Below are 14250 nucleotides of genomic sequence, written 5' to 3'. Positions count from 1 at the left end.
AGAGAGAGACACAGGGAGAGAGAGAGAGAGACACACACAGAGAGACAGAGAGAGAGAGAGAGAGAGAGAGACACACAGGGAGAGAGAGAGAGAGACACACAGAGAGAGAGAGACAGAGAGAGAGAGAGACACACAGAGAGAGAGAGAGAGAGAGACAGAGGGGTGGGGGGAGAGAGAGGGAGAGACACACAGGGAGAGAGAGAGAGACACACACACAGAGAGAGAGAGAGAGAGAGAGACAGAGAGAGAGAGAGAGACACAGGGAGAGAGAGAGAGAGACACACACAGAGAGACAGAGAGAGAGAGAGACACACAGGGAGAGAGAGAGAGAGAGAGAGAGACACACAGGGAGAGAGAGAGAGAGAGACACACAGGGAGAGAGAGAGAGAGAGAGACACACAGAGAGACAGAGAGAGAGAGACAGAGAGAGAGAGAGACACACAGAGAGAGAGAGAGACACACACAGGGAGAGAGAGAGACAGAGGGGTGGGGGGAGAGAGAGGGAGAGACACACAGGGAGAGAGAGAGAGAGAGAGGGGAGAGAGAGAACCCAGATAAGTGTCTCCTCTGCCAGCTGGTCCTGAAGCTCCGCCCACACCCCCCACCTTGTCTTCTGTCCTGACTGCTCTTTACATGATGGTTGTAGGTTCCTTTAAATGACCTGTGGACTCTGTGCTCCAGCAGAGGGCGCTCTAACCTCTGTTTGTAACCTCATCTTTAACTTTCACTCTTTTGTTTTCTGTTTTTCTAAATGTTCCTCGTACTTCCTTTTATATCACAGACTGATGTTTTTATCATCCTCCACAGCTGCTCCGAGTCGCCACAAAAACATTCCTGCTTTCAGCCCGTTGGTGAGTTAGAGGCAGCGAGGACTTTTCTTCTTACCCGTAACGAGCAGCTGCTGGATTCAAACTTTCTATAAAATGACTTTTTTATAAATAGTAACGTGTCTTTTTCTCCAGTTTTACTTTTGTGTGTGTGTCTTTTACATTTGAATTAGTTTGTTCTTGAGGACGTTTTCACCGTGATAGAATCTTTTATAAAAGTCAAAGATCTGAGTGAGAGCGTCTGCCGTCTTTGAGGAGGAGAATAAATCAGCCAATAGGAACGAAGGATACATCTTTTAGAGACGTGAATCTGCAGCTGATGAGTCTGAATCACAGACTGTAAATAATGTTGAACTCACTTTGAGACGTCCGCCCTGGAGAGGAGGAGATCATCTGATGGATCTGAAGCTACAGCAGCTCCCAGAGTCTCCTTCATCCTGCTGAACACACACACACACACACACACACACACACACACACACACACACACACACACACACAGATGCTTACATAAGATGTGTTGCCCCGTCTTTCTCATTTATTCTTCATGACTTATTTTAAACTTGTACCTGTGATGGAGACTCTTCCTGCGTTTCCTGTTCTGCGTGATGTCGGGGAGAAAAGAGGCGGCGTGCCTTTGTGTGACCGCCGCGTTCATCTTCACCTGAGAGTCACAGTAAAGGAGAGAGTGAGTGACGTCCCCCATCGGGCTTCAGAGTCCTGCTGTCTCTTGTTTTTAAAACTCTGCGGCTTCAACATTCAACGTATTAACACACGTTTACCCTCTGAGTAAAGAACTCTGGACTTCAGGTCTCAGGTACAGAACGCCCAGGATGAGGACTACAAGAGGCGTCACATCCTTTGTATCAGATAATCAACAATCTTGGCGCTCTGCACTTTATTTAACCCACTACTGAAATCCCCACATGAAATCATGAGATGCTTCAATTATGTATTTTAATTTTTTTTTTTTTAAAGATTTTGCTGCCCTGTATGTGGTTTCAACGTCACTTATATTGTGTTTTTATGATCTAGATTTGAGGCAAATTCCCCACATAGTCCAGGGGCCAGACCAGATTCCGGTCTAAATGGTCAACATATTATGGTAGGAAGGAAATGAACTGAAACTTTGGGATCATGACAATAGGAATGACAGCCACTAAGGGGAGCACTACCTAGGTTTAAAAAAAAAAAAATGTTTGTCTTGTTCTCTTTGTTTTCTTTCTCTTTTCTTTCTCCTTTGACTCTTCTTCTCTTTCTTTTCATTGAATTGAATTTTTTTATTTTTTATTATTTCATATAACTAACTTGTTTGTTTGTCCTTCCTTAAGATGTTAAATATCGTAGAGAAAGGGAAGAAAACCTTGATGGAGGGAAACATTTATGAATTTATGTAACACAGATCCAAACTACCTCAGTTTGACTTCAAGCTTCTTTAAACAAACTGTAAAACATGTTTCTGTATTGTAAATGTTATTCTTTAGTATTTCCACAACCTTTTTGATCATGTTCAGGACGTTTGTCAGTGTTAAATAATATTGTGTTTGGTATCATTTTAAAGGGGACATTCCTGGTTTCCATTCAAGACCAATTGTGAATCTTTGTGTCGTACACTGAGGGAACTGAAGCTCTTCAGATGCTCTTCAGATTTCTGCCAGTCATTGTTGTGATTTATGGCTCATAATATTGTTTCACAATGATAAAGTATGGGGGCATATTAGACATTTCCTGAATCCTTAGAGGCTTGTGAGTATTCCAGTTTCTGTGTTTTGTGTCCCTGATGTTCTTAGATGTCACAGGGCTAAATGAGAAAGTATATTTTTGGGGGAAATGTGTTTTTTTTTTACAATTTTTCATCACTAAGTTTTGCCACCTTAAGTGGTACCGACAAGTGAAATTTTGGGCTCTGGCTCCTGGACTAATAAAGTTTCATTCATGTAACATAAGAGCATCATTAATCAGAAGAAATCTCCTTTATTGTGATTTAATGTTGGATTCTTCTTTAATATTATTTTGTGTCACTGTGTTGATACTAAAACTGTAAACTACAGTAGCTTTTTTAAACAGTGTTTTCACTCTATAATACTCCTTATTTTAAACTTAAATTAAGATCTAACCCTCTTCTTCTTCTTCTTCTTCTTCTTCTTGTGTAAACACCTTTGAGTTTGTTTACATGAGAGTTTAAACTAACAACATTGATTTATTCACTGAAGTTAAATTAAATAATGAATCTTTTCAGCATCTCCCTTTAACTTTACATGACAGGAATGACTCCATATTTACATGATTATCAGGTTAAAAAAATAATATATAAACTTAAAGTTGAGTGACTTCAGCTGAACAGATGTTTAAGCTAACTGAAGCTACCAGCTAACCGTTTTAAATCTCACTGTACGTTTTTAAAAACTTGAATCCTTCCTGAAGTAAAACCTGTGAGAGTAACTCTGAGATTATCTGACGACACTTGTCACTTAAAAAAATGTTTTTAAAAGGAGAAACTCACCTCAGCTCGAACAAACTTTCTGTTTTAAATCACAGCTGACAGGAAGCCGAGTTACTCCGTCACCATGGCAACGCTGCTCCGGCCTGGCCGCGTTCCAACATGAACAACCCGCTGACTGCTCACTGCTGCTTCCTGGTAACACTTAATATTACCTACATAAGAAATATTAAGGGCAAATATTCACACAGTGATAATAATCTACATATTCATATTCACGAAGGGGCAACTTCCGGTGTTGGAAAATGTAAGTGCAAAATCCTGCAGTTCCTGGAGTGTCCACTAGAGGCTGGCTGCAGGAGCACAGGAAGTCACATACACACCCATTCTAAAAAGCCTGTTTTTACAGCAGAGATTAACATGTTTACAGCCTGGTTCAAAAAACCAAATAGGTGTGATTAGCTCATGTCTCGATGGACACACACTGTACGGGGGGTGAATGTTTTGATGACTCATCAGTTTTGATTTGATGAAGGATAAGAGTTATTCACAATAAGGCGTGTAGCTGACCTGATTGACAGGTGGGCGCGGTGTAACGGTTTGTCAGGAGGTTTAAAACCCGCCTCAGCTCCAGCTCTCAGCCTGTCGTTAGGTTGACTGAAAGTTAGACTGAGACAGCATTTCCAGCATGGAGACCGCCATCGATGGGACTCCAGCGCCCCCTGCAGGAACAGACGGGTGACGACACTTAGGCTTCATCTATTAATACTTACAGTCTCTGATATTCACCAATACTTTGCTTTTCTTAGACCTTTTGGTGTCCCTTTGTTCCATTATAAAATGTTTCCCTTCTTTGGATAATAATGAAACAAAAAACACCTAAATACAAGAAATGTGTAATAATTTCATGTTGTGTTTAAAGTCTAGCTGCGTGTTAATACACCACTAAATTCACATCTGCATGCAAAATAAAAGTTGATTTTGTTCAAACACACACTTTCTTCGGCAGATGTTGGATGCTGTTTGAGTGAAATGTTTCCGTCTCACCACAGCTGGGATGGAAACTCGGTCGGCGTGTGTTTTCTTTGTCTTCAAAGAGTCGCAGAGTTTCTAATAAAGTTTTGTGTCGATGGTGGAAATCAGGAGCAGCTGAGACGGAGAGCCTGTTTCCTGTGTGAGTGTGTTACATGTTCTCGGTATCTGGGTTTGATTTACCGTCAAATGAAACTCTTTGGATTCTGGTTTCTTTGTTCTTCTATGTCTAATTAGCTTCATGTGTAATTTGTTCATTAAACAGCAGAGCTTATAAAAGAGAAAAGTGAGAATTAAACATGTTCTTGAGGACACTAGAGGGGACTCATAACAGAAGCGTACACACAGTTGGTGGTCTGACACTCTGACAAGAGGTCATCATAAAGTGAAGTGCTCCTGCTTCACTTTAAAGTGCAATATAACTCTTCTTTATCTCTGCAGTGAGGAAGTAATAAAACGTGTCAGAGGGATTATATTTAACCGCCTGCATGGCTGGAGTCACGTAGAGCTTTCCTTTGTTTATCTTTTCACTCACTGTAACAAACAAACAAACAAGAAACACATAAACACACTGAAGGCCCAAATATCTGAATCAACAGTGAAACACATACGCAGACATGGACGGATGGATGGATGGATAAAGGGATGGAAGAATGGATGGATGGATGGACTGATGGATGGACCGATGGATGGATGGATGGACTGATGGATGGATGGATGGATGGATGGATGGATGGGCCGATGGAAGGATGGACTGATGGATGGATGGATGGATGGATGGATGGGCCGATGGAAGGATGGACTGATGGATGGACGGATGGAAGGATGGACTGATGGATGGATGGATGGATGGATGGATGGATGGATGGGCCGATGGAAGGATGGACTGATGGATGGACTGATGGATGGACTGATGGATGGCTGGATGGATGGATGGATGGATGGATGGGCCGATGGAAGGATGGACTGATGGATGGACGGATGGAAGGATGGACTGATGGATGGACTGATGGATGGATGGATGGATGGGCTGATGGAAGGATGGACTGATGGATGGACGGATGGAAGGATGGACTGATGGATGGACTAATGGATGGATGGATGGATGGATGGATGGGCCGATGGAAGGATGGACTGATGGATGGACTGATGGATGGACTGATGGATGGATGGATGGATGGATGGATGGATGGGCCGATGGAAGGATGGGCCGATGGATGGACGGATGGAAGGATGGGCCGATGGAAGGATGGACTGATGGATGGATGGATGGGCCGATGGAAGGATGGGCCGATGGATGGACGGATGGAAGGATGGGCCGATGGAAGGATGGACTGATGGATGGACTGATGGATGGATGGATGGATGGATGGGCCGATGGAAGGATGGAAGGGTGGACTGATGGATGGACCGATGGATGGACCGATGGATGGATTGATGGATGGATGGATGGATGGACTGATGGATGGACTGATGGATGGACCGATGGATGGACTGATGGATGGATGGACAGATGGATGGATATACAGATTTAGATATGTTAACCATATTCTATAACCTCTGAATTGGGACACTGCACAGGGTGGTCGGTAAAGGTTTCTTCCTCAGAAGCTCGTTTTAGTTCTTCTTACTTCACTGAAGTAAATGGTAACAGAGCTACTTCCAGTCTATACCCACTGAGTTTTCTTTAGGGACATGTTAGTGTTTTATAGATATTTGTTGGGACTCGGGACACAGAGCTTGAAAACGGGACGGTCCTGGTCAAATCGGGACGTTTGGCCTAGTTAAACATAAATGAATGTTTATTGTTTATGAATAAAACCTTTTGTTCTTAATTCCAGACGTCATGTCGTCCCTCATTTTCTTGCACTAAAGCACTAAACCCAATTAGCCCCAAGACGTGGTCTTACTAATAAATAAAGTAAAGTTAGGCAACAAAGTTATCAGAGCATTGTGGAATCTCTCCTTGAACGTCTTTAAAAGAGTATAAATATTACACATTACATAGAGGCTGGATTTGTTTTTAGTGGATCCAGTGTGGAGCAGAACGACGTGGTGGAGTCTGCCGTCACTCGTGTTCAAACACTCCAATAAAGTCACACTTGTTGTTAAAATACAGCGATAAATTTAACTGTCCAATTTCCACAATGTTGTTTTATGAACAAACTCTCAAGTGGGAAAAGTTCAGAGTGACTTTGTGTTAGAGTTTTTTTTATGAGATGTTCCACTGTGACCGACTGAACGAGGAGGAGGAGGAGGAGGAGGAGGAGGAGGAGGAGGAGGTGAGACAAAGGAGGGAGAGAAAGAGAGAGGGCAAAGAGACAAGCTAATGAGAGATAAAGAAGATATTCCAGGAAGGAGGGGAAACAGGGAGAGGAGTGGGGGCGTGCAAGCATGTACAGCTGTCAGAGAGAGAGCGAGAGAGAGAGAGAGAGAGAGAGAGAGAGAGAGAGAGAGAGAGAGAGAGAGAGAGAGAGTAAAACCTGAGCTCTATCAGTTGGACTACTTTAGTTTTGCAGAGTCGAGCTTCCTCTTCTTTAGTTGTTTACACTGAGGTGAAGAGTTTGGGACTTAAACGGACTTAAAACCACAGAAGAAGACAAAGAGGTGAGTTTATAACATTGTTGTCTTTCTTTGTCAACATCGGTTGCAGGGGCAACTTGTAATTATGAACGAGGAATCTAAATTTCCCAGCAGACGTCTCCAAAAGGATCTGTACTTTGAGGTGTTGAGTTTTCTTTTTCAGCCCATGTTGAAGTATTTTAACTCAGACAGTGTTGTTCATTATGTGTTTAATTTTTAGCATTGGGCAAGATCTAATAAAGTAAAGTCATTTACATATCTTCAATCTCAGTCAATCAATTAATCAATCTTTATGTGTATGGCGCCAGTTCATTACAAACTTTACAAAAACTTACTTTACAAAAAAAGGTAAAAGATTTTACTCTTTTTTACAAACACCCAACGTTAATCCATCATGATCTAGAAACATTTAGCAACGTAAATACTTCCTTAGGCAAAAGTAGAATAATGATGAACAGCCGTCTTGTAAATGTACACCGTGTGACCTGTTATTCTTTCCATGCTGCGTCTCTTCCAAAACACATCAAAGAAGAAAACACAATAATCAAGCTGCAGCAAAACAGTTCAAGGTTTGTGTCGACATAAAAAGCATATGAATGAGCTGAACCTGCCGTGCCACTATCAGAATATTTACATCAACAAGGTGGATCGACTAGACGCGATGTGAAAGGGGGTTTCTTCCTCTACGTATGAAGTGTTTTTAGCTTCATACGTGTTTCAGCTAGCTGTTTAGATTTCCCTGGCCACTTTTTTGTGTTTTGGTTCATTTCCATCAACATCGTTTTCAAGGAGCAACAGGCAGCTGTGTTCAGTGGAAACAAGCCACTGCACACCCACCTGCTCTAATCTAATCCAAACAGCATACAAACACAGTCAGAGGCCAGCTGTTATTACCCTCCAGAGTGAAAACTGGACATAAATTCACGACTTACAATGTTGCCACTCCTGTATTTGTTGGACGTGTAACTAACTGTTGGATAAAAACATTTGACACATCGCCTTCAGTGGAACAAACAATGCTCATATCTTAAGATGAAGCAATGTGAACCCTCCTTTAGGTCAAGACTTCAATTTCAATCAGTACTTTCTGCAAGTGTCTAATTGTTCCCCTGTTTGTCTTTCTCTTTAGATTTTCTCAAAGCCAAGGATCATCAAATCTACGGAGAAGCTTTAGCGCTCAATTTCTGCCTTCTTCTGGTTCATCAATCTCAAGAACTTCTACCGCCTCAAGAGAATGTACTCCAGAGATTAGGGTATCTAGAGTCTGAGAAGGTTCTTGAACTTGTTCCTGGAACATGATCAACAATAAGGGGAACGTTCCCAACCGGGTTGAAGAACCAGAGTTGGTTCTTGAATCTTCTTGAAGCTACAGAAAGTCCCAGGATTACTGCATGTTCCAAACATTTGTTCTGGAGTTACAGGAGGTTTTTTTTTTTTTAGAAGGGTTTCTAGAATCAAAGAAGGTTCTGGAGGTTGTTCAAGGAAGACATTTAGTCATAAGAGCCGGTGCCAAACAGGGTTTTAGAGTCTAGATTCTGTTCCCAAGCTACATAAAGTTCCAAACTTTTCAGACTTTAAAGTTCCAAAGTCTGCTCTAGATTCACAGCGTTTTGGAAAAGGGTTCTGGGAATACCAAAAAAGGTTTTGGAACTGGTACCTGAAATAGGTTCCGTTGAAATAAGTGCAGGTCCCAGATTGGTTTCTGGAATCACAGTGGATCCTAGAATTGGTTCCAAAGCGACATAAAGTTCTAGAATCCCTGCAGGTTCAAAATTTTTCCCTTGGATTGCAGCTTTCCAGAAAAGGGTTCTGGAATTGTAGACGGTTCTAGAACCTGTATTCTGAGTAGGTATTGTAAAAAGAGCAGGTTCCCCAGGGTTCTGGACAACAAAATCTTGATCAAGAAGGATGGTTTCTGGAGTCTCAAAAGTGGACTCTGTAAAAGGTTCTGGAATCAAAACGAGACCGAGATTGGGTTCCGGGTCTCCATCAGCACCCGGGAGGTTAACCATGCTTCTTGTCGCCTTGTGTTTGGCGTTTGTCGGTCCGGTTGGTTGTCAGGGTAACTCATCGTCTGAGCCACCTCTGTCAGATCTGATGATGTTGGACCGGCCTGACTTCCACGGGACCGACTCACCTCTAGAACCGGCGCTGGACCTCCAGATCCAGACCTCGGACAGAGAGACACACCTGGTTCAAGAGACCGTCAACAAAGCCTTATCCTCGATGGAAAAAGTCAAAGCAAAACATAGCAGTAAGCTGAAACACAAACCTGAAAGAAAACCTCACCCGCCTTCCTCTAACTCCTCTCTGGCGGTTCATAAACGTCCAGTATCGCCTCCTAGCTGCCTGGAGGCCACATCGATCAAAACCGCCTTCAAGTACATCAACACGGTGCTGTCATGTGTGATCTTTGCTGTTGGGATCATTGGGAACGCCACCCTGCTGAGGATTATCTGTCAAAATAAAAGCATGAGGAATGGACCCAACCTCCTGATAGCCAGCCTGGCCCTGGGAGACCTGATTTACATCGCCATTGACATACCGATCAACGTGTACAAGGTACAAAACTATCTTTATTTAGGTATTTACATATGTATCTTTGATGTTTCTTACTCATCACTTATTCACTGATACCAAAATAAGAAATTACAAAATTCAAGTTTATGATCGCTTGAGCTGTTAAAATCCACTATATTTCCTCAGTGGCCATTTTTCTTTTACAAACTCAGATTGGGAAATTAAAAGACTACTGCACAGGTTGTCAGCCAAACAGATGGAGCTGTAATGGGTTGATTCCAATTCAGAAGAAGCCTGCGAGTACTCCAAATTCCTAGCAAGTAATTGTTAGCTAGCTTACAGTAATATTAGCTAGCTAATGGACATATTAGCTGACATAGATTAGCTTGGAAATGGTTCAATGCCAGGTTAGCTTTTTTAGGCAAGGCAAGGTATGGAAAGTAAATAAAGCACCATTGAGGTTGGTGCATTGGGGTATTTTATTGGGGGCTTGGACCCTGTACGTAGTTGCATTCACACAATTCTTAAATGTAAAAACAAATAATGTAAAAAAAACAAAACAACAACAATGGATTCAAATATTAGATCAAAGTTCAGTTTCTGATAAATCAGGAAGTGGTCAAATTGTAATCAGTCAGATTTCCTATATTTAAATATTTGCAAACCTAGCTTGCACACATCCTGAACGTGACTTCAAATCAACATGGCCGCCGTGTGAATACAGTGAACCAATCAAATGGGCTCTTATGACTCTAAATGCATAACACAAGTGCAACTTTATTTCTGCTGAGTCAGACTGGGAAATTGCATTCTGGGTAAGCTGGTGTGTTGTTCTGTGTCGAGCAGGAGGCTGAGTGTTCAACTGATAATGGCACTAAAATACCCCTCTGACGCTGATAACACAACACACACTGACACTGTGTTAATCTGTGTGTGTGTGTGTGTGTGTGTGTGTGCAGCTCCTGGCGATGCGGTGGCCCTTCGCTGACAGTGTGTTTGGTCTGTTCCTCTGTAAGCTGTTCCCCTTCCTGCAGAAAGCTTCAGTGGGCATCACCGTCCTCAACCTGTGTGCTCTGAGCGTGGACAGGTAACGCACACACACACACACACACACACACACACACACACACTTAAGAGGAACGTTAAGAGGGATTACCCGAACACTGATTTTAACTTCTCAGGCTGTTCGGTTTACGTTCCCTTAATAACGGGAGCGACACGTCTTTGTCTCCAGGTATCGTGCGGTGGCGTCCTGGTCGCGGGTTCAGGGCACGGGTGTTCCCACGGTAACAGCCGTTGAGATAGTCGTGATCTGGCTGCTGTCCCTCCTGTTGGCGGTGCCCGAGGCCATCGGCTTCAACATGGTCACCTTCGACTACAAGAACGTTACCATGACGACCTGCATGCTGCAGCCCACGACACCCTTCATGACGGTGAGTGAAGCTGCTGTGTGTGTGTGTGTGTGTGTGTGTGTGTGTGTGTGTGTGTGTGTGTGTGTCGTCTGAGGAGGTGTGTCGGCTCCGGAGCGTTCTGAACGCGTGTTTGTGTTTCTGTGTGTTTCAGTTCTACAGGGACGCCAAGGACTGGTGGCTGTTCGGCTTCTACTTCTGCGTCCCGCTGACCTGCTCAGCTGTGTTCTACGGACTCATGACCTGTGAGATGCTCCGACACCAGAAGGGAAGTCTGAGGATCGCACTGAGCGAGCACCTCAAACAGGTAACAAACACACACACACACACACATCTACACACAGAGTCCCTCTGCACCTTTAAGAAAAAGCTAAAGACCCAGCTCTTTCATGAATACCTACTAACTTAATGATGATGGTCTCCATATTATTGATGATGATGATGGTAATGACGATGGTTTTTGTTTGATAACGACGACTTATAAGATGGTTTCTATACTGATTAGAGCTCTCAAGAACTGCCCTCAATGTTGTGCTTTGCCTCTGGTCACTTCCTGTCAGCACCTGTGTGTCCAATCAGACTCAAAGCTGATCGTTTGCTCTTACTCACATTGTTCCCTTTTTTCTAGATCCTTGCTTGTGTTGTTCTTACTCTCTGATGTACGTCACTTTGGATAAAAGAGTCTGCTGAGTGAATTGTAGAACACACACAATACAAGGACAACCTGACTGATCCTCCGGGGCTACATTTCATGTCTCCGCAGCGTCGAGAAGTAGCTAAAGCCGTGTTCTGCCTGGTGCTGATCTTCGCTCTGTGCTGGTTTCCTCTTCACCTGAGCCGCCTTCTGAAGAGAACCGTCTACAAACCTCATGACGCACACCGCTGCGAACTCCTGAAGTAAGTGTCATCACTCGTCTGTTGCTGAAGAGGCGTTTTTTAAGCTGAAAGATGGCGGACATTTAATCTAGAAATGGGCAAAGAGGCGGAGCTTAAGGCTCCTTTAAAAGAGCTGTGACCCGTTAGTGCTGAAGCTTCAGAGTCCACCACATGGTGACCTGTGTGAGCATGGACTCTAGAGAGGAGGGGGGGGGGGGGGGGCAGCTCTCTATGATGTTTAGAATTCAGACTGCAGTACCCATTTTAAACACTAGGGGTCAGAGTTACATACTGCTCCTTTAAAACAGGGCTGCAGGGGGACTTTTCCACGTTTTCATATGGGACATGAACAATAATGTCTTTGTTGATAGAGTTCAGTTTGAACATGTGAGCTCTTGTAACCAATCACAGCACATCAGGGCAGGACGTGGTGGAGTTTAACATGATAAAAAAACAACAACAAAACAATGAGTGCATTTCTTTTTTTAACATCTTTTGTGTTCTTTTCTTCTTCTGTGGTTTTCAGTTTCCTGTTGGTGCTCGACTACTTCAGCATCAACATGGCCACCATCAACTCCTGCATCAATCCCATAATTCTCTTCTTCGTCTCCAAGAAGTTCAAAAACTGCTTCAAGGTAAAAAAAACAAACAGTAAAAGCGATGATCGAACTGTGAGGTTGAGCGGTGTGACATCACGATGAGGTCAAAGGGCGTGAGACGGAGATATGAGAAGGCGAGAAAAAGATACTAGATTGATTCTACATTGTTTTTATTTTGCTTTTCACCTCCACAACTCCAAAAATATATTATGTGTTTAAAAAAGGGAGGGGTTTAAGGAAGTGGATTTTTATATTGCATTATGGGAAATGTTGTTTTTGGTGTTTATGGAGATTTAATAAACTCCAGGGACAAAATATCGTTATCTTTTGGACTCTTCTGCATCACGTTTGACTTTCTCTTTTAAAAATCTGTCTCTTATAAATTGCTGGTGTTCCCCTTTAACCACCCCCCCCCTCCCCCCCTCCCCTCTCTCTCTCCCCCCTCTGTGTCTCTCTCTCTCTTTCCAGTCCTGTCTGTGTTGTTGGTGTTATTCTGGCTCTCTCTCCAACAGCATGCTGCCGCTTCACCACGGGACGAGCCTGCAGTACAAACACACTGACCACTGAGACAAAGAGAGACACAAACATATCCACACAGCGACACAACTCAACCAGACACGCCCACATCGATACAACACATAACCACTATATCGATCTGTTAATGTGTCGTTTTTAAACCTTTTCAATGTGTATTTATTCATCTCTAAATGTTTTATTTCCCCACAGACTTTTAATTATATATACAGTCACATGTTAATAAAAGCTTTTGTCAGGAGTTAAGACTTTGCTCTCAGAGGAAATATTGATTGCACATAATTAAGAATCACATATTTATGTTGTTTTTCTGTAAGCCATGCTGTGTTTTTATCTTTGTGTTTTATATGTCAAATATACATTTTTCCTGTGATGACATAAAACAGCTGTGAGCGCCCTCTAGTGGCTGACACTGTCATTACACACAACAATCTATTACTGAAAGAGGAAACTGAGGTTGTTTTAGAGCCTTAACGTCCTCTGATGGGACCTAAAATGACCTGAAGGTGGCGCTAATGGAGTCATAAAGTAGAAGCCAGAACATAAACAGTAATGTTTATTATCAGGGCTTTAAATCCAGCAGACATCTGGTCAAGTATCTGTTCATACTGCTGACATCTACGTTCAGTCTGACATTTTAACATGTTTTTATATATTTGTATTTATCAATAAAGCTATATCCTCTCACAGAGATCTGTTTGGTGTGTGTGTTTGTGTGCTGACTGCTTTATTTACTTCTGATGACGCTGATGGGATTTATTTCACATCTTTGGTTTTAAAGTTAGAGCACAGTTTACATTTGTTATCGCCTCGGTCTTTGAGCCGGTCATAGGCTTAGACATAAACACACATACACAAGGATATAAAAAAATATAAGGAATAAGGAAAAATGAAAATAGTGCGGAAAAAAAAGTTAAGTTTGTGTCTACTCAAAAGCATCACATGTTCAAATAATGGTGCTTTTATTTTAGTTTGACTGAAGTAACCTACCTGACTGCTTGTTACATTTGTTTGTTTTAATTAAAAGAAAATATTAAATAAAATAATTATTTCAGATTTTTGTTTTATTCCTGTTATTTCAGATCAGATCATAAAATAATAAAACGTATAAAATAATTTAAACAAGCGAATTTAACAAACTTAGTGGGAGTATAATGGACGGAGTGTGGACGGTTGAGATTCCTCCTTCGTGACGTGGGCGCGTAAACACGGACCAACCGGAAGAGGAGAAACACACACAGCGGACAGCAGCTACACCCTGACGACCCTCCTCCGGATTAATGATCGAGATTAATGATCAGTGATCGGTTCACACACGGACAGCTGATTTGTGTGTGTGTGAGTGTGTGTGTGTGTGTGTGTGTGTGTGTGTGTGTGTGGGTGGTCGGGCGGAAGTGGGATGCGTTGCCTGGTAACAGAAACGGGAGCGA

The 14250-nt window shown here is 42.6% G+C and overlaps 3 protein-coding genes across 4 annotated transcripts in view; 2 read left to right on the top strand and 1 right to left on the bottom strand.

Moving 5' to 3' along the window:
* ttc29 (tetratricopeptide repeat domain 29) overlaps positions 1–1120 on the bottom strand; it is a 4502-nt gene extending 3382 nt beyond the window's left edge. The window contains exon 1 of the mRNA XM_061032028.1: positions 1024–1120. Coding sequence (XP_060888011.1) covers positions 1024–1120 — 97 coding nt within the window. The remainder of the gene's footprint in view (positions 1–1023) is intronic.
* Positions 1121–8400: 7280 nt separating this feature from the next.
* Positions 8401–13489, top strand: LOC132958596 (endothelin-1 receptor-like). 2 transcript variants are annotated; one of them, XM_061031544.1, is made up of 7 exons: positions 8401–9444; positions 10362–10489; positions 10637–10835; positions 10966–11118; positions 11575–11708; positions 12214–12322; positions 12799–13489. In XM_061031544.1, the coding sequence occupies exons 1-7, from the start codon at positions 8791–8793 to the stop codon at positions 12844–12846; spliced, it is 1425 nt and encodes a 474-aa protein (XP_060887527.1). In that variant the 5' UTR covers positions 8401–8790; the 3' UTR covers positions 12847–13489. The 2 variants fall into 2 exon arrangements, with proteins under 2 accessions (XP_060887527.1, XP_060887526.1); XM_061031543.1 differs by having other exon boundaries at positions 8404–9444; positions 12755–13489.
* Positions 13490–14187: 698 nt separating this feature from the next.
* LOC132958665 (transmembrane protein 184C-like) overlaps positions 14188–14250 on the top strand; it is a 13353-nt gene continuing 13290 nt past the window's right edge. The window contains exon 1 of the mRNA XM_061031636.1: positions 14188–14250. This exon is cut by the window's right edge and continues 57 nt beyond it. The gene's annotated coding sequence lies outside the window, so the exon portion shown is untranslated.

Source organism: Labrus mixtus, chromosome 23 (assembly GCF_963584025.1).
Source record: "Labrus mixtus chromosome 23, fLabMix1.1, whole genome shotgun sequence".
Classification (NCBI taxonomy): domain Eukaryota; kingdom Metazoa; phylum Chordata; class Actinopteri; order Labriformes; family Labridae; genus Labrus; species Labrus mixtus.
This window is presented reverse-complemented; position numbering and strand designations above follow the sequence as displayed.